The sequence below is a fragment of the Orbicella franksi genome, chromosome 10 (genome assembly GCF_964199315.1).
Source record: "Orbicella franksi chromosome 10, jaOrbFran1.1, whole genome shotgun sequence".
In the NCBI taxonomy this organism is placed as follows: domain Eukaryota; kingdom Metazoa; phylum Cnidaria; class Anthozoa; order Scleractinia; family Merulinidae; genus Orbicella; species Orbicella franksi.
In genome coordinates, this window is record NC_138154.1 from 19279449 (window position 1) to 19303164 (window position 23716).

At 38.7% G+C, this 23716-nt stretch overlaps 1 protein-coding gene and 2 long non-coding RNA genes across 5 annotated transcripts; 2 read left to right on the forward strand and 1 right to left on the reverse strand.

The window, feature by feature from the left end:
- The first annotated feature begins 5022 nt into the window (after positions 1-5022).
- Positions 5023-7397, forward strand: LOC145500849 (uncharacterized). The gene is made up of 3 exons (XR_014051157.1): positions 5023-5218; positions 5369-5429; positions 6327-7397. It is a non-coding gene; the product is annotated as an uncharacterized LOC145500849 (long non-coding RNA).
- A 6874-nt stretch (positions 7398-14271) lies between these two features.
- On the reverse strand, positions 14272-15919 carry LOC145500819 (uncharacterized). Its single transcript, XM_081480356.1, has 4 exons — positions 15131-15919; positions 14939-15044; positions 14580-14820; positions 14272-14473 (listed from the first exon to the last, which is right to left on the reverse strand). Exons 1-4 carry the CDS (start codon positions 15140-15142, stop codon positions 14281-14283), a joined length of 552 nt encoding a protein of 183 aa, XP_081336482.1. The 5' UTR covers positions 15143-15919; the 3' UTR covers positions 14272-14280.
- A 2343-nt stretch (positions 15920-18262) lies between these two features.
- LOC145500846 (uncharacterized) lies at positions 18263-22773 on the forward strand. Of its 3 annotated transcripts, none has more exons than XR_014051154.1 (4): positions 18263-18932; positions 19322-19445; positions 21229-21356; positions 21796-22773. It is a non-coding gene; the product is annotated as an uncharacterized LOC145500846 (long non-coding RNA). The 3 variants fall into 3 exon arrangements; XR_014051153.1 differs by lacking the exon at positions 18263-18932 and having other exon boundaries at positions 19169-19445; positions 21796-22015; positions 22329-22773; XR_014051152.1 differs by lacking the exon at positions 18263-18932 and having other exon boundaries at positions 19169-19445.
- Positions 22774-23716: the final 943 nt, after the last annotated feature.

The window sequence follows — 23716 nt, forward strand, 5'->3', positions numbered from 1 at the left end:
CGGACAGGTTGTTCGCACAACGATTACGTGATAAGCCCGAAAATACAAAACTTTCGATTATAGTAAGATACATTTTGCTACGTTCACTTGGACGACAGAGCGAACGACTTGCGAACAACTACATCAGTTCGATAAGTACTGTCAGACGAATACGCCAACAACTTTAGTTCAACCACCGCTGCAAAGACTAGGGTATCTTCCGGCCGGACTTAAACTTAAGTCTCCGTTGAACACACAAGAGGCCATCCAGATCGTCAAATCCACCTGTAGACGTCTGGTCAAAGCGCGGATATAAGGACTGTCACAGAAGACTCAACTACTGCAACAATAAACTACAACAACAACTTGACAAACTTAAACAACTGTTACCGACTAACTTACTTGACACTGTTATGACAATCGCCGACAGGCGAGCCGACAAAACCACAGACCGCGTTCGTACTGAACAAGAACGAAAACTGACGACACTTCAACGCAATAAAGACAGAAAACGACCGAAAACTGACGATAACTGGGTAAGGAATATTTCTTCCCGTCCCTTAGACAAAACCGAGACTCACGTACTGTCCTACGGACTAAAACACTCATTGACGCCTAAACGGATACCGACCGAGTCTATTGTATCTAGTGTTGAGGCGGTTCTGTCTCGTCAACGAGACTTATCAGAATCTGCCAAGGATAACATCAGAAGCAGAATTGCTTCCACAGTACAATCAGCCTCTATACCTGACAATAACTTGACAAAAGACGAACAACAAGCACTGAAACGACTGAAAAACGACAACAACATTGTCATACTACCAGCCGACAGAGGACGTGTCACTGTTGTTATGGACAAGACTGACTACTTTGACAAATTGGACGCACTTGTTAACGACAAACAAACTTACGAAGAACTTAAACGCGACCTGACGCCAGCACTTCAACGTAAACTTAACAGCAAAATACTTACGCTCAAAAAGACTGACGCTATTGACACTCAACGCTACTATCGACTGAGGTGCTCAGTACCTCAACCACCGAAACTTTACGGACTACCGAAACTGCACAAGCCTGGTATACTGATGCGACCTATACTGTCATTCTGTGGGTCCCCTACGTATCAACTGTCTAAGTACTTGACGACCATACTGCAACCCCTTCCTGACAAATCAAGACGCAAACTACAATCTACGCAGAACTTTATTGACGCTATTAAGACAGTACAGATACCCGACGACTACAAACTTGTGTCTTTTGATGTGAAATCACTGTTCACCAGTATTCCACTTCAATTGGCATTACAGTGTACCGAGACCGCTATACAACAATCTACTGCTAAACTACCGTTTCCAACGGAAGACATCATGGACTTACTGAACCTTTGCCTTACATCGACTTACTTTCAGTACAACGGTAAACACTACAAACAGTTGCATGGAACAGCCATGGGGTCGCCTGTTTCTGTCGTTGTCGCAGAAATTGTGATGCAACACGTGGAGGAACGCGCCCTTGCAACTTGTCGACAAACGATACCGCTTTGGTTACGCTACGTTGACGACACCTTTACCGCCGTTCACAAAGACGAAATTGACGATTTTCACGACCACCTAAACGAACAGAACGCCAACATCCAGTTTACTAAAGAGATCGAAGAAAATGGAAAACTTCCTTTTCTAGACTGTTTGGTAAGCCGCGACAAGAACGAACTACGAACGACAGTGTACAGAAAACCGACGCATACCGACAGATTACTTGACGAATCATGCTACAACCCGACTTCACACAAAGCCACGACTATAAAGACTTTGACGAGACGAGCGCAACTAGTTTGTGACACACCGGACAGCTTACGTGACGAAAACAGATACCTTGAACGTGTTTTTCACAAAAACAACTACAACGCTGACTTTATTAGACGAAACATTTACCGACCTACTGAAGCTGACGCTACGAACAGGAACCCTACGCCTGTTACTACAGTGACCATACCTTACATTAAGGGCACTTCTGAGACCATCTCACGGATCCTGCAGCCCTACAACATCCGTGTAACCCACAAACCTACAACTACGTTACGACACTTACTGACTAACGTGAAAGACAGAGACAAGCCTAACAACAGACAGGGAGCAGTTTACAAGATCAAATGCTCCGACTGCCAGGCTTCCTACATTGGTGAGACTGGCAGAAACCTTAACACGACACTGACTGAACATAAACGAGCCGCGAGAAATGGTGAAGCCAACAATCACATTGCTGTACATCATCAACTGACAAACCACAACATTGACTGGGACTCTACTCAGTGCTTAACCTACAGTACAAACTATTTTCAACGACTGACTCTGGAAAGCTGGTACACTAACCTAGAACGAACGCCTCTTAACAGATGTCAACAACTACCGGCGCCTTACAAACGACTTATCCATGACGGAAACGAAACCGACAAACGGACTTCTAACAGACCGACTTAACAATATACGGACGAAAAACCGACCTATTTGACTAACAATAGACGGATCGAAACCCACCAATGACTGATGACAAACTTTACACAAGTCTTTCAGTCAATACCATCATGGCTATACTGACCAATCACGTTCAACGGACCAGACTTATAACATCATCGACTGACAAACACTATTCACTTGACTCTGAAGATGACTTCCGTTCAGGTTGTCGAAACGTCAGTCACCAACAACAGTTCTTTTCAGAACTACACTCACCCGAACGATCACACTATACGAACTAGTAATAAACAATTATAGCTCAGATTAGAACATACGAAGCTTTCTTATCTACGACTGTTCGGCCCGATACTAATATGACTGAATTGATCATCTTGCGGTAGGTGTTGAAATCGTTCAAATTTTCTGTACAAATGACAAAGAAACAATGATCTTAGAACTGATTTTTATGATGGAGAACATTATCTTCAAACTAGGCTGTTCAAACACTGAAAAAAAGGGTTAAAATGAGAAGTAAACAGCAGGCTTATACTCACGTAGTGAAGAGTACGTGAAACCAGGCACTTTCCCGTAGTAGAAAGCAAGGCTACGGCGGGAAAGCCGTACTGGTACGCGCGTCATGACGTCACCGGAAGTGATCTTTACTATCTGCCGCCGTACTACAGGCTAGCCGTACCATATCTTAAAGTCCCTAATGACCCTTTTACCACGGGAAACTGCATTTAGTGAGTATGACCAATATTTCCGGAGGTAAATTTCCCGTGGTTAATACCCATGGATACATCAAAAAGATCACATGCAGCGCCTTTGACATTTAATGTAGTAAGTTGCATCGGTGTTTTGATGTCCAAGGTATTACGAGCAAATCACGTTTCTCTGTTTGTCATTTAACCATTGACTCCTGGAGCTTTTTGCCAAAAACGCATTTTTTGGACATTTTGGAGATTTTCAGGCTGGATATAGGGCAAATTAGCTCCAATCTACTCAAAAAGGCATTTGCAACATGGCAGCATGTCTTTCTTTCCACGAGCATCGCGTTTTACGACATTTGCGCTCAGGCATGCGCAGAAATCAAGTTCAAAATCGAGTTTTTGGGCGAGAAAGTGACCTACGGCTTTTCGATTTTTTTTTTTTTTGTTTTCACCTTTCCTTTTTCTCCTTTTGTTTTCTTTTTGCTGCAGTGATTGACCTTCTACTTAGCTTGCTTCCCGTTTAAAACATTCTGAGAAAGCATCATCGAGACAGGTAATTTTTGCCATGGAGTAGCCACGTGTAGGGGCAGGAAATTTTGCTCTGAGTTTTCCACTCAACTTTTTGAGCATTTTTGTGCATATCTAAGCCTCCATTGGGCCGATCACTCTGATCTGGGTATCATTATAAAGACCTTTTCCTCCTGCAGAAGTTGAGCATAGATGATGCCAATTTTGGTCAAGGGTGATGACGTCAGAGGTGGAAGAAAGGCCAAGAGTCGTCACGGCCGGTTATGGCCGGCACAGAAGTCAATCGGTTAATATGTAACCGAGGAAAAATGATTTTCCTCAGTGTGCCATTTTTGTTACCTTCGCAAAATCCCTTGTAACCGTTGTTTCACAACGTATACTAAAACCCAGCGAAAAAAAAAACAAGCAAACAAAAACAAAAGTTAGCAGGCATATATATATAGCCACAAGTTGTTAGGGCGGGGGGGGAGGCAAGGAAAGAGTCATTAAAGTAAACACATTTTGCAGGTTGGGCTAGTTTTTTGCAGCAGGGGCGAAAACAAATGACATCATCGAAAAGCAAGTGCACACGAGAAGGTTATGTTTTTGGTTGTGATTCTGGACCGTGCAATCAACAATAACGTGGCCTGTTTCGTCGGGATGCCAGATGACCTGTTACATAACTGGGACAATTAATGTTCACGAACAGAACTTTTGAATCGCGTTGGCTTGGGGTTGTTTACTGTGGGAACAGCTTTATTTCATGTGCTACATTTGTCCTGGGATGTTTTGATTAGTTCCAGTGGAGACAAATAATTCAGTTAGCCTCAGCTCTTACGCAGAGTAGTTTTTTTCCTGTTGTTTTTTAGATTGTGAGCAGCCGCGATCGATCGCAACATCAACACCACAATTTTCGTTTACGTTCCAGTTCAGCGGTTTAAACGGATCACGAAAGTGATGTTTTCCTTTGAAATTGCCTGAACGATGGATGTTTTCGAAATTAAAAATAACTGATAACGCAGACAGGTTACTAAAGCTTGACGAATCCTCGAGTGATCGCATGATGCCTCGCGCTGAAGTGCGCGCTAGAGCCCTGGCGACTCATGGAAATATCACTGTTTTGAGGCACCTTAATGTGCCTAATATATCACAGAAGACGTCAAAATGTGGTAAGAACTTCAGTGACACACTCGGCTATCGCCTCGTGTGCCACTTTTTGGTTTTTTCCATATTTTGTGATCCATTATTCAACAGACACAGGGCAACATGGAATCTATTCTTTAGATAGAGAACGATGAGAGAACCAGATTCACGGATTTCCAATAGAACACACTTGACTGGCTACTAAATATGGGTTATTGACGGCACGGCGGAAAAACCGCTGATTGGCTGAAAAATCCGTTGTCTTGGAGCATGCTCAAACGCTCGCCGCTGACAATTTGCAGCTGCAAACAAGTTTCGAAAATGTCTGAACATTTTGCAAGCGGGAGCATCGAACAGCGAGAAATATTGTGGATTTTTACCCAGTTAGAACCTCTACTTGTCACAGAGTATGCGGATTAAGCAAAAGTAAGTATGTTGCAAATGTTAGCCTGGTCTTGTCGCTTTCTTTGAGTGTTATTCTTTGTGTTGTGATTTCTTTTGTGCGTTGGTGTTGTGTTCATTTTGTGCCAAGCGGAAGCACGTGCTTAGTTTATTTACAATACTCTTCTGCTGCAGATATTGGTGTACAGATGACTTAACACAATGAACACAGCATAATGGAAAGCTATATTGAAAGGTAAGCCAAGTTTTCCTCCCTTTCCTTCCGTAAATGGTTGATTTTTGCTAGTGGCAACATTTCCTAGTTCGTGTGTGGCTTCGGAAACTTTTTGGCTCGATGAGTCTGCATTTTAAAAGTTGAAGATTTTGTTCGCTATCATTTGAATTACCCGTCATATCTTGACTTGCCTCTGGGAAGAGACCCGTCAGGTTTTTTGTCTGCCATGTTGATATAAATAAGTGACGAAAACCGTTGACACTGTACTGTAAATGAGCTTAATTTTGTAGATTTAAGGATATAAATCTTACATGCAATGTTTGGCTAAACTTCAGAATACCCGGCCACTTATTAGCATCTCATTGAATAAGAATAGCAACTATTGTTATATACCTCGTTCTTCAAAGCCCACCGACACATGTAAATAAAGTGTGCAAGAATCTGATATGACAGATGTACACTAAGTTTTTTTGTTTTGTTGTTATTGAATGGACTAATTGCGTGGTTTTGAAAGAGTTTTTAAAAGTTATCTGGTAAAATTATTTTTTGACCTGAAGGCAGACTTTTTTTGGGTTTAATTAGTCTGATGATGATGAGGTTAATGAAATGTTTTTATTTATTTATTTTTTATTGAGTGAAACCTCAAGAAGTAACACTCCTTTTGTTGTACTTCATGATTATGTTGTACTACATGATTTAAACTTCCCAGTTACAAAGCTAGCAAAATGACTGAGGTATTCACAATATAGGTTGAAACAAGTTGCATAGTCTTAAATGCTCTACGCAGTATTTTATAATGTATGAACAGTGCAGATACTAAGTTAATGACATTTCTTCTTGCAATGTAATAAGTATTCAAAGGATGAAGCCAAAGTATAGCTTAATTTAATTTTACATTTTTCCTCTTTTTTTACACAGTTAGACCTCAGATTTTCACACTCTCCTCTCTTTCAATTACTTGACTCTCTGGCTGGAGACAGTGTGACGTGGCCATGTACATCAACTTGAAGTTTTTTTCATGGATGAAATGAATGCCATCTTCCTTGGAGAGGATACTAAATGATATGTCCCCTTTCATAAAAAGATTAAGGAATAATAAAAGGGATAATTAAGGAACCAAATGCATGGAACATGTATTTCAGGATTCCCCAGTAATTAATAAAGAAAAATGTTTGAAGACAGAAAAATTATAGTTTGGTAAACAACTTGGTTGGGATTTGACTTCTTAAAAATTTGTAGATCATAATATTTTGGTGTGGTAGTTTATTTAACAATCGAGGTGAATAGTGGCTGTTATTCACTGAGATTGACAAGTTTTTAGTATATGTACAAAGTGATCTCAACAACAGATGAAAAGGAAACCATTAAAAGATAATTTAATTGACCTCTCAATTCATGCGTTGAAAACATGCAAGCGGTATGAAGATGTGCACAATTCTTGACAGAATCTTCTAACATGGCAAGTTTAGTTAACCTGCGATAAAATCCTCGTTGATCACAATCTAGCTAAATGGTCTTTTAACACAGTTCAAATCAGCAATCTAAATGAAAAGTCTGTTTGCAAAATAATTTCATTGCTCAATCAAAGTTTTCATTTTCACTTGAAATGAAAATTGAAAATTCAAAACTTTGAAGACTTTTTTGTATTTTCTGGTACAGTATCTTCTTGTATTCTCAGGATTTCCATTTCAGAAACACTGGCGGAACATAAGTTTTCGCCAGCCGTTTTGTTATTGTTTGGATCACGCATCATTCACTCGTTAGGGAGTGAATAATTATCAATTATTCCACGAGAGCGTGTTGGATATGAGATAATAGATAGCCAACAAGGCACGTAGCGCTGAGTTGGCTTTAATCTTCTCATATCCAACAGGCAGGAGTGGAAAACTAGACTTAAATAACAATAAAAATGCTCAAAAAACCATGCATATGCTTTCCATATTTGTAGAGCATGGTATAATGGCTCATAACCCCTGATGGCTAAAACAATGAAAACTCTCAAATTACATTATCCAATGATCCAGTTTTTTAATGATGCTCATTGCTTGTGTGTTTGTGTTGGATTTTATTTTTATTTCAGTTTAGTTTTCTATATTTGGGCGGTGTTTTTAATGAAACAATTCTAGTCGCGCTTGTTTGGTCTCTTTGTTTGGGAATGGGAGAGATTAACTTAACGGTAGTTTTTACATGTAGTTATTTTGGAGTTGCAAATCTCTAAGTTGCATTTTAATCAGATTAACATTTTGCTGAGACATCATTTGCCTGATCTGATTAATTTACCAAAAAGTGAATTGCGGTGCCAGAAGATAACCACATCCACCTCAAGGGAGGTCAATGGAAATTCTGAGGAGTTGTGGGGGGGGGGGGGGAGGGGGGGGGAAGAATTCGAAACTTAAAATTTTGAAAAGGAAAGTATGAAGGTGAACTGGCATTTTCAGTGGGATGTTTAGAGGAAGGGGTTTGCTCCAAATGCATGTGTTATGATATGAGCCCTTGTTGCTTCACTGATGTTGATAGAGATTTGAATATCTTCTGTATCTGCTGTAGTCTTATTTTCTACAGTAGTGGGTTATCAGCCCTCAGCCCAACACCCAACCTAGAAAGTCAGGTGATCACGATTTGTCTGGTCCCTATCCTTCAACCTACCAGAAGTACAAGACTCCAGCTGACATAGCTCATAGGGTCTTAGATACAAAAACCATCCCTCCACAATAAGGTGGTGACCCCTTAAGATGGTTGGAAGTTGGGGGAGAGAGTAAACAAAATTTGGTGGCAGGGTCTGCAAGGGTATAGAATTTATCTGGAACATAATTATATGAAACAGTAGAATTTTGTTGCAGTGTAGGCTACTGAACCTCCTCCTTAATAGTATCTAGGAGAGATGACATACGGTATTTGCTTGGAACAAGACTTAAACTTACTATTGGGGGAGGAGGGATGGTGCAGTTTTCATGTGTTTTCTCACAATGGTGCTTTTTGCAAAAAGGCATGCTTTCCAACGTGGTCAGTGTAAGACGCAGACTTTGGACTGCAGGTCAGGTGTTAAAATGCAGACTGAAGACTTTTTAAGTGTTACTGTGTGTTAACAGTAAACAGACCAACCTTATTCAAGCTAAAAGAAGTGAGAGTTAAGCGTAAATAGTTCTAGGGTTAGACTGAATATCACTCGGGTTAGCTGGGAAGGATCTAGGGGGCTTTGGCTGGTTCGGTTGAACCCCCTAGATTAAAAAAAAAAAAGAAATAAAGCGTAACATGCTAACTTGGCCTCAAAATAAAAGAAATCCTATTTCCAATTCAAGGACCACAATTTCAAAAATTTCCAGCATGAAAGCCACTGGTCCCCCTACAGGGGACCGCCTTTTGGCAGCTCGTATCTCGAAACCCCTGCTCTGTATCCGCCCCAGGGTTAGCCTGAATATTTTCTCCAGTTAGCCTGTTTAAGGTTAGCTCTCGATAAAACACGATTCAGTTATAATAATGTCTGCAGTATGTATTTCCCCCTCACTCTGCAGTCTCCAGTGCACAGTCTGCGTTTTACACTGACTGAATTTCGATGTAACTACAAGCCTTCACATGAACGAGTGTTCCCCCAGTATAAAGTGGAACAACCTTTTGGAACCCCTTTTGGCGGATTGCTTTTTTCGTTAACACAATGGAGATATGTTTGCAATAACGAAGCCCGCAGCTGCGGGGAAAGCTGCGTAGCCAAGGAACAAGAATCGTAGTAAGTGCGAAGTAGCATAAGCCATAATATCAAACACAGGCTAACATAAACAAAGAGCAATTTATTTTATCCTTCAAGCTGTATTACATATACAATACAACTTTCTACAATGCCATACTGAACCTCTATAAGCTTACTACAAGTTCTGAGCTCATGGCAGTACATGGCATCCACTGAAGCGGCAAAACAAAGCACGAATGAGTAGCACACAAGCGAAAAACACAACAACATTAGGCATTAGTGTGTACTACTTACGAATTCGTCCTCCTTTTCTTTCTTCAGGCAACGATACAAAAGTTCATGAACAAATAGCATTTAAAAATTTTCATCAGCACGAAAAAAAAGTCATATTCTATATGTTCCGTAAAATTAAACAAGCTACAAGAAATTGCGGTTCAAAACCTTAAAGAACTTGACACGACCTTAAGAAAAGGAAAAACGGTACCTCGGGTGAATTTGGAAAAGCTGAAAGTTTCCTTTCGGAAGAGCTGTCTTCATCGCCTGAGAAAACTGACAACACCGTTCCGATCCTCTCGATCACAGTCAAAACAGCCACACGGATCATTGCTCAAAGTAGCCGACTTGTTTGTAACTGCCTTGAGCGGGCAAGATGTTGCCAAAAGCCATGACAATGACGTGTTCGTTTTTGATTCGTCGTCCGCCATTTTGAAAATGGAAAGGCGGGAAGACGAACCGAAATCTACTGCGCATGAGCAGCGGTTTTTCCGCCGTGCCGTTATTGACCAGGTATAAATATCCAGCCATTCTGACCGAACAAGCATGGTTAATAGCGGAGCTCCGGCGGAGCCCCATACCCATATAGGGAAGAAAAGGAAACCCATGAATTGATTTTCTCATGGTTATCATGGCTAGCGGTATTGCTCGTGGGCGCGTACGCACGACGGCGACGACGACGACGAGACAGAGCTGAAAAACGACTGCGCATGCGTAGGGTTTTGGCGGGTGAGTCGACGAGTGGTGGAATTTTCGATCGTTTGATCAATGCAAAGTTTTGGCGCCATTCGATGTTAATTTTTTGGACTAATATCATCCGAGAAAAATGGAGAAGATGGAACTTTCAATGTCATTTCAGTCAAGCAGATGTTCCTGATATCCTGAACATATTTCTGGCTATATTGACGGTCTAAACACAGCAAATTCTAGCAGACATCGGTCGCAGTGCCATGGTGAGTAGTGACCGCTTTACGCTTGTTAAGTTTATTTTGGATACCACTTACAGGTTAAAAAAGTGTAAATTTCAACTACCTTGTTGTCAATACATCTATTCAAAGGTGTTTGCTCTTTACAAATAATTATATATAGATGTAACCGACCCGCAAGGATAAACCTGCCACGTAAGTTCGCATTTGAGCACATCAGCTTACATTTGTACTTGAGCACTCGTTGCATGCTTTTGGACCTCACGGGAACAAACTGTAAAGTAAATGATTCCCTTCTTCATGTTGAAATATTTATGTATTTACCCTGCCACTCAACACTCCTGGAGATATGACAGAAAAATTAATGGAACGCTGAGTATTCTTACTTGTGAAATTGAACAGAGAATTTGGAAAGGTAAAACAATATCTGCTCTCATGGGCTGACCTTGACTTTGCTGATTTAAGCTTATATTTTGCTAATAACGAGTCTATAAAGGCTTACTTTCTGGAGACAGTAGTCGGAGTTCAAATTCAGTTTGGTGTACATTTCTACAGATGCCTTTCCTTACTTATCTCCCCGTCAATTTAGTAAGAAAAAAAATGAATAAAATAAAAACGATGTAAACCACACTTTCTCTTTGATTTCTGCGTATGCCCTGGCCAAAATGTCGTAAAACGCGATGCTGGGGGAAAGAAAGGCATGCTGTCCTGTTGCAACTGCTATTTGAGTAGATTGCAGCTAATTTGGCTCATATCCAGCCTGAAAATGTCCAAAATGTCCAAAAAATGCTTTTTTGACAAAAAGCTTCAGGAGTTAATGGGTTAAAAAGTAGTTTAAATGGTGGAATTTAGGAAGCTAGGAAAATATATGCTAAAAATGCTAAAAAGCTGGGAAAAGTTTAGTGAGGTGTTAGTGAAACCTAACATTAGTGACTGTACCAAGAGTGAACTGAAAATTGTTGACTTGCTTGAACCAAGAAAGTAATTCGAAGGAGTACTGCCATTCTGCAAAAGCTACATGGGCTCCACTGTTCCCATGTAAGTGGCTGTCTAACAGGAAAACACCTTGTGTGGTTGGAATGAAGACGACAGTATTGGAATTTAAAATAAAAATAGATGTTGTTTTGCCGTGCATTAAAGCAGTTCTCCAGTGAAAAGGTAAATTAGCTGCGGGACTTGCTTCAGGGATAATGCTAACAGGCATTTCAGGTCCTACAGTGGTGCCACCAATTACATTGTTTAATACAGTGGATGACTGTAGAACTTGTAAAACACCAAATGTTTGAGGAATGTTTTGTGTCACTGAGTCATAGATGCTGTTACCCACTAAAATCCCTTGCACAATTAGCTGGTACACCCATGTCTGGCTCAGTGGACTGTTGAGCAGAGGAATTTGAACATTTTCTGAAAAGAACATTTTGCTAAACAAAAGTGCAATAAAAGTACAGGCACTGCTTCTGTTTCTCTTGTGCAAGTTGGAAAATCACAATAAATATCTGGGTGAGGTTGTTGGCCTGGCTCTACATCATCGAGATTATAACTTAGTGGAAAACATTTGGTGTCTACTGCGGTTTCAAACGTTGGGAGATGGTACTGTGGCTTCCCTTTTGGTCTTCCATTATTTGCAACTGGGCGTTCAACCTGAGTCAAATATCAAAAATGTTGAAAAATTAAATTATGTACATGTCAGTAGTACATGTACATTTATTATGAGGAAAACATGGTGTTAGTAATTTTGGTAATTTTTTTTTTTCCATTTTTTAAGTCAGAGATGTTATCAGTATTCATTAATTATGTTTGTTTATTTTAATATTCATTCTATTGTTTGGTACATTTTATATCTATGTCTGCATATCCTTATCCTACATATCTAAGAATCATATAAAGAAGCCTAAACCACGCGTTTTACTTAAACTGTCTTAACACACCTCAGGAATTTGACAATACTTTAGAAATGTGGAAAATGCTTGCTTGCAGCTTGTGTTTTTCAATTTTTCTTGCATCATCAAATTCTCGTATTGTTTTATGATGGTATAATAAATGGTTTAGACTTCTGTATTTATTAATTTTATGACTTTTTTTTTTATTTTCAGGATTGTTACCTGTTATGATTTGTGGCAGTTCTGTGAAATGCTCTTAAACAGATCAAGAAGAAATTCTGCACTTTTCCCTGCAACAAGCCACAAGTTGGATTCACTCTGCTGACCACGGTGTTACTGTGGAACAAAGGACTGGACAAATTCGCTAAGAAACCCTGATGATGCTAGTGATTTAGCAGTATCTTCAATGCTTTTTGCATCTTCAAACTTTTCAGTGTTTCTTCTTAGAACAGAATGCCAGACTTCTACCTTTTTTCAGTTATCAACTTGAGAATACTGGCCTTTTTAGACCAGTATGCTGGAAGATATTTACACTGATATGCACAGTCACTCAAAAATGACAAGGTTGATTTGTTATAATGCTTCCTTCTCCAGCAGATGAAAATAATTGCCAACTGTGCCATGACCATCTCATATAGCTTTAGATTGCCACTTCTGAAAATATTGTACTGCTAAAAGATGAGAGGCACAACATGTTCAAGTAAGTGCAAAATTGTCACAAATTCATGTTGCTTGCAGTTTGCAAACTTTTCCAGAACTTTTGCTCATACAAGTTGCCAACCCACTAATGCAGCAGTCACACATAATGACTTCTTAAAGGGTTTGGTTTAGATGCCAAAGTGCCTCCAAAGACACTTGAAAACAGTTTATCAAAAAAAAATTTGAAATTTGAAACAACTTCTTCATAGGCATTGAGGCACACATGAAATGGCCCTTGCTCTGGTATTATTCCAATGCTGGGATTCCATCCACTTGCTATTAGCTTTTTGGGATAGTACCATCCTGGCCAATCAGCTGGCAGTGGCAGAACATACTTCTTGCTGTACAGCTGAAGTTCAGGGTATTTATTAAGTACATGTTCTAGGGTTGTTTTGTAGTTGTCCATGCTTTTCAGATCTTGTTCGAACTCATCAATCAACATACATGTCTCCAGTGTCTCAAGGTCTTGCGTCGTTGGATCTGAGTACACCCTGAATAACAAATAAAAATGTTATTGTTGCTGGCATTTCTATAACTATTGTTATTCTTGAAATGCCGATTTCCAATAATTTTTGGTTTATTAAAATTGCTGAACGCTGGTGATATTCACTCTTTTGATATTTATAACAGGTCACTTTATATTCACAAACAGGCTGCTGTTTATAAACATTATAAATTATACTAGCCTTAGTTCTCGCAGTGCTGCCTGTAGTCTCCCTGGGTCAATGCTTTACATATTTTGTGGTAGCTGGTCCAAAAACTGGTTTTGCATATTCATTAAGTCATTTGTTAGTATTTCCAGGACAGATGGGACATGTATTCTGCCAAGGCAGGTCTTCTGTTGGCCATTTACACTGATCACTACTTGTCTGTGTAAGGATGATGATGGGCGGGGTACTGCACTGACTGTGGGATGCACATCTGCTATACAGGATGCCATGTGTACCACATTTGTCCTAACAAGTTGTGCTGGTGTATGAAATGAGTGAATGTTGTGGAAGTCATCAACCATTAAGACATGAAGCATGTCAGCTGATGGGAAAGACAGAGTGTAAAAACCATAATTAAGTAGTTAATAGAGTGGTTTTCAATTGAGTGACTTAGATCAGAGCCAAACGATGGTTTGACAGTGGCTGACTTCAGTAATGTAGTCTATTATTATTAGACTACATTACTGTACTCAGTTGATTTCAAACCGTAGTAAACGCGAAACCAAAACCAAATTAATATTGTCTGATTACTTTCCACACTCAATTGAAAACTGCTCTAGTAATTTTAATATATTATTCCAGACAAAGACAAGAAAGAAAATTAATTAGCCAAAATGGCTTTTTTTTCAATAATATTTTTTGGTGGTGTGCATGAAGCCATTTGTTGATTAGAATTGCTTATTTATTTGCAGACTGACCTCATTTACTCTCTGCAACTGTTGTGATAATGTAGTTGGCATGATCTTTAGCAAGGTCTGCTTTTAACTGCTGCACATTCCTAGGCGTGGTGCTGTATCCTAAAATCTGACCAGCAGATAGGCCTTGCAAGGACATGCCACAACTAGCTGCATATAAGCCACTGTCCTTTTGCAGTGCAGATGTTTTTTGTGACCTGTTATGTAGGTAAAAGTAATTTGCTTCCATTGTTACAACCTCTATGAACAATGAATGAAAAACAATTTTCTTACAGGTAGCTCACTTCATTTAAAGTTTGTTACCTAAAATAGGCCATTATGTGGAGAAGGGACACCACTCTCTGCTCTTGCATCTCTCTCCTTCTGTTGGACAAGCTTTTTCTTCCACTTAAACAGTTAAGGATGTCCTCAAAGAGTCCAGGGCTATTTTTGTCTGTAAACTGTTTCATTGCCTCTGGATTGTAAATTTTCTGGTCTGGGGTGGTTATTTGATGTCTGTACAGGGCCTTTTGAAATGCTTCCAACTTCTTTTCAATTGTTGACTCTGTAATACATGTAGAAAAATCAACCATGACAAGAATTAAAATATTTTTGTGAGAAGTATAGAGTTTTTGTTATGATGCTAAATTTTAATTCAAGCAGCTTCAAAACAGTAAAAACACCTTTTATCTCTGCGAGCTGTTGTGTTGCCACATGAAGCTCTGTTTGCAAGGTGCAGCACTTTTTTGTCTCCTTTCTGAGCAACAAATCCATTTCCTCCGGTGACTTCTAGGAGGAATGCAACGAGAGGTTTGTTATTTCAAACTGATTTTACATAGCTGGCATCAAATATGATACAAAATTATGAGAAGTACCTGTTTTGGCATGGGTGAGGTGTGATGGAATGTCACATCAGTACTTTTTCTCTGAAATCATCAAAAGGAACTTATTTGTACCGGTTTTACATTTGCATGTCACAAGAAACTCGGAAATATGTGCCACTCATTTTAAAGGGCGTTCTTATTGTAACCTCCCAGTAACCATACCTTTCGAGGAGGGCTGTAATCTTGTTCATCTTTAAACAATTGGTCTGCATTTTTCCTACAACTGGAACACCATCGCACACCAGGACGGTAACCACTCGTAGTGCGTCCGATGCGGTCAAACATTTCATAAAACCTCGCTGGTATGTTGGCTGAAATATCAGTTGAGTGCACAGGAAGTGGACATGCACAAAAACCATGTGCTTCGCGGTTTATTCTGGTCCAGTGTCGAGTACATGCCCAGCTGTTTGTAGTGCCACCGACATACCTTGCTATTGCAGCATTGAACCTCCGCATTTTCCCTTTGCATTCCTCACCTTTTCTGGTTTTTCTGTGGTACCAACAGGTCCGCTCACCGGAAGTTTCCGTGAACATCAAACTCATTAACATAATCTGCAACACGAGCCGCATTTTCGCGGCACGAACTCCGACTTCGCGGCAAAATTTCGATGAGTGTTCAAGGATGGAAGTGTGGTGTTCAGGAGATATGTTTTAGAACTAATATCGACCGGTCTTAAAGGAAAGTTTCAAGCTTAACCTTTTTACTTACACCTTAGCCCAAGCGAAAACTCTCAGCGCTCTTAAATTTTTCAAAAATGCCGCCATTTTACGTATACGTTGCTATGGTTTTATGTTGTCTTTCCCAGTTTCTCGGCGCGCGCGAATGAGCATGCGCAGTCGTTTTTCAGCTCTGTCCGACGACGACGGAGTCGCGCAAGATGGCGGCCATACTCCAGCTAATAGGTTGACAGAGACATGCACCCTCAGTTGGTAGCGGGTGAATGCCATTTTTCTTGGCGGGATTTTTAAAGAAAAACGATAGTGGAGGTTGATTTAATATTTTTAAGACAGGGTTGCGCTGAAGCAAAAGACAGAAAGCAAGAATTAACAGGCAAAGAAGTAACGAAGAAGATCGCGAAAAAGACTGAGCGGGCCAGCGCTGGGGAAGGAGGCGAAACAGTACTGAACAATGCCGTGAATTATAGCTAGTCAAGGGCTAGAGAAAGGAGGTGAAATAATACCGAACAATGCCGTGAACCAAAGCTAACGAGGGCTATAGAAAGGAGGCGAAAGTACCCGACAAATTGATTCAGAAGACTGCCGAACTCCCCATGGCCAAGTTCAAAATTCGCGCGAACGTGATGCTGTGCAGCCGTGCAAGAAAATTCAAAAGTCACCTGATTTGGTCAGGTGATGAACATTAGAGAAATCAAACGTACCCGAGTGTTTTAGAGAAATTGCAAAACAGTAAACGTAGCGGAAAGAAGTGGTTGATTCGTTGCTCTATCGAAAATATAACTTCAGTTTAGTCTTCACAACTTTTGCTGCAAGTTTCTGCCTGGAAGATTTACACTGGCCGAACTGAATTGCCAACTTGCGGTAAGTGACTTTTGTTGTTGCGTTTGGTATGAAAATTAACAAGTTCCCTCGGCAATATAAGCTTATTTTCAATTGGAATCCATTAAGAGTCTTCCTTATTTGAAGCCATGCTGTAAGAGATTTTAAAAATTGCATCGTTTTAATTTCGCTCGTCTCTAAGCAATAACACGTGGGTCGCCTTGGAGGTTGCTGTAAGTTGTAAACAAATTATGTTTTCTATCGATTTTCGTCGTCAATTTAAGCTTATAACCTCACATCTAAAAATAAGCTTAACCAAAATCGTACTTGTAAACACGGCCGGGCGAGTTTTGAAGTTTTCTCTGATTTAGTTAGCACTGCCGCTTCGTAGACTGCTAAAATTTGTTCTTCTGTTGTTGAAAACTGAACCAAGAAAGGTCTACAAACCATTTTAAGCCGAAGCGAACAGGATTTGCTAAATTTACTTTTGTTCCTATGTGAATATTTGCATATTGTGATTACAAAGTATGGAGATTTCCTCGTTTTGTTAGTTCAATTTATTCGGTTTGGCGAAATGCTTTTGTGAATTCCGAGGTTAAATTGGTTGAAGACTGGTAAAGCTACTGCCAATAAAATGACTGCATAGCTAAATTAAGCCGTCGGCAAAAATACAGACTCTCAGTAATATTCAAATTTAAGCGTGAATAATTTTTCAACTTTAACACCGCAAGCTTAAACGAATTTTCTTTATCCTCTCTTTTATTCGGTCACCGTTCATTGAAAAGGGATTTGCTGTTGATACTCGAGCTCAGATGTAGTGATATGCATCTTGTGTTTATAATGTAGATTTCCTCGTTTTATTTTGTTGTCTGTCCATTTTTTGGTTCGGTTTGGTGAAAAGCTTATATCGTCCAAAATGTCGAGTAGACGATTATGCATGGCAATCCTGTCCGCAAATAAAGCTCTGCTTTGATTTTGATTGGCTATTTCATGTTATTTGTGCCATTGCTTTTGGTTGGGGGTACATTGACCGTATTTTGTTAATAAGAGGTTATTCCCCAATGCGGTATTTACACTTATCATGGAAATGTTCCAAAAAAGTGAGATAGTACTAATTAACTCGGTAAATTGAACAGTGTAATAGAAGTTCTTGCCCTGACCATTTCTCAGTAATAAGAATAACTTTTACATACATATATACACAATTTAGTTGGAGAGAGCACTCTCCTATCTCCACTCTCTCTCTCTTTGCTCTCTTCTTCACACTAATTTTTTATTTACTAACTTATTAAATGAATGTCACTGACTGTTTTCTTTGTTGTGCATGCATACTTTTTTGCTGGTCGAAGAAAGTTTCAGTTTCTTCCTGGCTGTACAGTTTCCTTTCTCCTGTCCTGTACCAATTTGTTTGTGATATAACTTCGTGAATTCTCTATTCTCCTTAAATTTTATCTCATCAGGTTGATAGAAAGCACTCTCAGAGTGTTCCATCATTGTCTTCAGTCGCTACAATTTTCCAGAAAAAAGCAATAGTTTTCTTAATTTCCTTTTACTTTGTGTTAGGACTTTTTAGCATGCCTGTAATTGACCCATGGGCATTATGGGAGAATATTTTTCAAGTAAAGAATTACATTCGTTTTAGTGTTGAGTATTTTAAATTGTTATGAATTAGGCATTTCTTTTTATTTTTTATATTTTTTATTTTAGTCGCACAAAATGTTTTATGGTTTTACCGAGGTATACCATGTAAATGTAAATAATGCACTGGAATTGGCCAATCAGAGTGTGCATTATATCGGCTTTAAACACAAACCACATATAAATGACTCATATGTAAATGATATTTTTATTACAGAGAACTGGACAGGGCAAGAACTTCTCCTTCTTTTGTGAATTTATATATTAATTCCTCTCAGTGCTGTCAAAATGTCTCAGGAACCTTCATTTCTGATAATCTATTATTTTCCACCATACCTACAGCACAGAAGCTCACCAAATCCTAACTGATAACTAACATGTGTGTATCTCTAGCCTTTGCTGTGTGCTACATGTATATTCTGTTATCCTGCCTTAACTGCTAGGAAAAATTTTGGCAGAGCTGTTTCAACAGTTTCACTTAAATTGATTTCCAGTAACAGCGCTACATGTAGCAGTGTTATTGAGTGTGAACTTTATGGAGGATTTTAAATTTTTATTTTTTTATGATTACAGACGACAACAAAATATACATGTGTATACATAAACTGATGTTGGTGTTGGTTACAAACCGTCGTTCATAATAGTCATCCTATTACAGGTAAGGGGGAAAAGTTCAGAGAGTTTAGAACATTTCTTCCCCCAGCACACCTTCTGTCTATAGGTGCAATAATTGAGAGGTTATATATATGTACGAAGAGTAATGTAAAGTTACTGTATAAACTTAGCATTAAAATCTGACATTTGAACGCCTCCTTTGCTAACATTAGTCATGATTTAATTGTTATCACTCCCTGTGAATTCATAGAGATTCCAGAGGCAAATTATAAACTAATGTGGAAGTCCTGTCTTCAAGTGAGGGAAAATGACACAAAAGAGTTACAATGAAAGTAAAGAGAATTGTGAATGTTGATATGGTGTACATTATACATCATGTAAAGGTATTTGGTGAGTGCCAAAGGCATAACATTTCATGTATTGCTTTTTCAGGACAAATTATATAACAGTGACGTTTTAAAAGGTGTGATCAGAAAAATAATGAGTACATTGTCCAGGCAGCATCAGTTTATGGACAGCATATGCAGACAGTAAGAGGAACTGTAAGCACTACCATGTAAGTTAATTTTATGCTTATGACTTCTTGTTCTTGAATTTTGTGTCATTTCATCACAAGAATAGGTAGCGAAAGATGCAATAGTTGTTGCAATATATTTTTGAAGGAAAACTTATAAGTCTGCCTATGCTGGATAACAGCCATGTGTAAACTGAATGTGAAGCAAACAATATGTTAAATATGGGGCAACCCTAAAACCCAGAAACCGGAATCCGGAATCTGGAACCAAAAACCGGAATCCAGAAACTGGAAACTGGAATCCACAAATCAAAGAAAATAAGTTCTTCAAATATGCGAAAATTGTTTTGCTTAGCTTTTCGACTGTAAAAAGTAAGCTGCCAAGTAAAAAGGACCTCAAACTTAACCTTTTTTGAAACAAAAATTCCCCGTCTGTTGAAATTGTGCAACCGTTATTTTTAGTGAGGGCTATGATTATGAGAATCTCAGTAAAGTGCATCTTAATTTTATTCCAAGCACCTCGAGAGTGTCTAAAATAAGCTTGCTGGTAATTGCCATTTTGTTTAATAAGTGATCTTCAATTTACCGGAAGTATAAATTTATCCTTTATGTCTAGTACATACTGAACAAGATAGAAAATGTCATAGAGAACAGGATATCCATCAGTGGCAGCTCCCTGTACATTGACGGTCACGCCCCCCAATTTCGAAGTCCAAGGGCTAACCCGTCTGGTCTAAATATGAAATTTGATTTTTCCAACAGATACGAGACCAATTCCAGATTAACACAATTTCCACACTGATACTGTGACAAATCAGCATTCCATATTCTTGGCGGCCATCATATTAAAACAATTTGTAGAAATGTTGCACACTTACTTCCGTCTGTTTCTCACTTGCTGACAGATCAGACCACATGCTGTTCAAAGATGCTAAAAGACTGCCAGAAACTCACTGCAATAGCCTATAATAGCTTGTTGTTAATGTGCTGCTCACCAGTCTTCTCAGAGCAATTTGATCTAGACAAGAACTGGGCTCTCACCAGGGCCAGCTTGAACAAAAGATGGGTAACTTAGCCTATGAGCAGGCTCTCGTGTTTGGGCTGGGGGTGTGAGTAGCAAAGCCGCATGAAGGCTCTTGGTGACATGCCAATGCAGAAAAACACTAGACACCTATTTAGCCTGCTCAGACAATAGAGACAGATACTAGAGCCTGCTCGCAGGCTATGAGTAACTCTATCCACCCAAAAAATCAGTAACCCTGACTGGATAGTGATGTACCCAATGAATAGCTTTATGCAGCTTTTGAACGACGGGGCCAGATATATAGCTAAGGGTTGTTCAGAACTAGTCAATAATTTTTTAGCAATTACAGTCTGTGGCTGAAGTAAAGCCAAGAAAATAAATAACAACAAAATGATTTTTGCTCATATTTATTTATTAGACATTGCTGAAGTGAATTATTTCTATCATCATTCATAATATCTGGATTCCAGATTCTGGTTTTTGGTTCCAGATTCTGGATTCCGGATTTCGGTTTCCAAATTCAGTGTTTTTTGGGTTGCCCCAGATGATGTATGTGCATATGTTAATCTTGAATAATCTGAAATTTCAGAGAGTTTAAAAATATCATATCATATCTGTGATGGTTCTGAGGTGGAGGGCTGTTACATGTACATGTAAATGTCTCATGCACGATTTTTCACTCATTATGATTCAGGTGCAAATAGTTTCTGTATCTGTTGATGTGCAACAATCTACACCAATATTTCAACCTAATAATGTACAGTGTATATTAATTAACCAAATTATGCTGTTTGTTTTTAGTTGGCCAGTGCTACTACATAGTAATGTGATGTTGAAGTGCACAAATTTACAAACATGCCCAGTGTCAACTTGTCAAATACATGTATATGAACTGGCCAGACAGTGTAGATTACAAAATTCTCTGAAAGGTAAGATGTTTCTTAAACATTATTTTGTAATTAATGATTTCTCAGACATTGTTTTCTTCAAGAAAAGATTCATACCCCACATGGAGGTTTTTTCTCTATTAGAGCTCTTGATTCCTGATACTTTAATTTGGAATTTCTAAAGACTGGCCGTGAATGGGTGTTGGTGTGAATATCTTCTGGAACTGCACATTCATTCATTGAGTAAGCAAGAACATCAGCATTTATCCTGACAAACTCTGATTTTCTTCTGGAAGCTGAACTCATATACAGTTGTGCAGTTATATGTACAACCAAACAGCCTGGATGACCCTGTGATTGGGACTGTGCACATTGTTGTAACCATCAATGTTCCAGTTGCTTGTTTGAAGCAAATTGCATTTGCTCTCGAAAGCAAGTGGCGAAGTTCATAACAGTTATGTAAGTTTGCTTTGTATCTCAGGGCAGAGCCTGCCACAGTGAAAGTTGGAGTACCAACCCCTAGCATTTGATTCACTACTAACACTCAGTAAACAGCTAACAATGAAGTACACTGTATATCAAAGAAAGGAATTACATGCCTGTTCCTGTCAGTCAATATATGAACAGGTTACAGATGGGGAGCCTGTATTAACACATCAAAGATTTTCAAAGCAACCATGGCCTGGTGAGATATTTCTGAGGTAATATAAATTTAAGGTCCTTATGATTGCTTATAGGCATTGACTTTTATTGTAAACAATATCTTACTGAGTGTATTTTTCTTGTGTGCTAATTGTTGGAGAACACAGAGGTCACTGTTATGACAGAGATATTAATTTGTGAAAAGTTCTATAAACAAATGCATCTGGGAACAAATTAATTTATCATGGATGCAGCTTCTGAGAGATCCCCAATATTAATGGAACATACACTGTTCATACAGTACATGTAAAAGAGTTTAGTAATTCATTACTTATGATTGTAATGCTTTGTTTGGTTTCTCTGTATTTACAGACAACTTGATGGGATTATAAATTCTGCACCAAGTTCTTTGAATAAACTGACTTGGAGGTTCAGTTCTGCAACCCATCCTGTTTGTAGTAATATCATAGCTGCAACATTGTGACAGATACACTGCATTACATTATTAAGAAACACATATTAACTAATTGTTTTTACGTGTCTGTTAATTTAATCAGTTTTTCTTAGAGATAATTTACTCATGGTTTATTTAAATAATTGGCTTTTTGGCTTTAAAATGATATTTATTGAGCTTTTAAATCAATTTTGTGATAATCTGCATTGGACATGGCATAAATTGATATTTTGCCAACACGAAATGGAGAACTGGGTCTTAAGCAAAGTTGCAGGATTAGCATTTTTGTAGAAAGAAAGGGTTGAGAAATTTGTGACATTCTACAGACAGCCTTGCCATTCGCAATGTCCGATAAGGTTAATTTGTTCCCTTCTGTTGTAAAAATAGTGTTCTCTAATTTATAAATTATGTCAATCTGTTGTTTAAACGATTGCCTTATAACCCCATGTCTGGCTTTGGTGCATGTAGGATATTGATGTATTTTTTATCCATTTTGCTGTAAATTATCTTAATTGATGTGTCAATCAAAACATATCTTGGATATGCTGGGCTCTTCTGACAAATGTACCTATGCCTCATAACCTTTGAGTGCATTTGACTGTGTAGTGCAGACAAAATACATGTACATAATATAACTTCCTCTTAGCTCACTGATAATTCTTGGTATAATTTAATCATAGCAAAATTAATCAATGGAACCCAATCGCAGCTCTTGTAGTCCACAATGCCAGTCGAGAAAAAGAACAAATCACATTGAAATTGAATAATAAAATTATTATTAGAAGCCTATGCAAGTATTCATGATCAGCAAAAAAAATATATCGTAATTACCATTCATGCGAGGGTGATTTTGCTTATTGCAAACCCTTCTAGCAGGAGGAGACTCCATACAATAGTGAAGATGGCTAAATGTATCTTTGGGGACAAGTTAGAAAACAAAACTTTCCAACTTTTCACAGATGTATACTGTTTTGGTATTTTTGTGAGATTTCATTTGGTAGAGATTCAGGGACTGAGTATATTGTAACCACTACATTTCAATCAGTCCCCACAACAAAAAAATGTGTAAACTTCTTTTGTATGGGAGTCCCCATGTTAACAAAGGAAGAATATAATGATTTATAACAATGCCTTGTCTTTCTGAATAAGGTAGGAAAGAACAAGAAATGCCACCAAAAAGCACAGAAGACAGTTCTGTTATGTGATCAAGATTTTTGGTAGCTTCCCAGAAATCCTTGAAATCGTGGCTCTATATTTCATAATCACACCATCTTACACCTCGATCTGCTGATATAATACTAGTTCC

Excerpts from the sequence above, each read along its gene's own strand:
- LOC145500819 (XM_081480356.1), bottom strand. Across the intron at positions 14,821-14,938 it reads ACAGCTCGCAGAGATAAAAG|AGTCAACAATTGAAAAGAAG; the intron begins GTGTTTTTACTG and ends CATGTATTACAG. Across the intron at positions 14,474-14,579 it reads CACATAATGGCCTATTTTAG|GTCACAAAAAACATCTGCAC; the intron begins GTAACAAACTTT and ends CCTACATAACAG.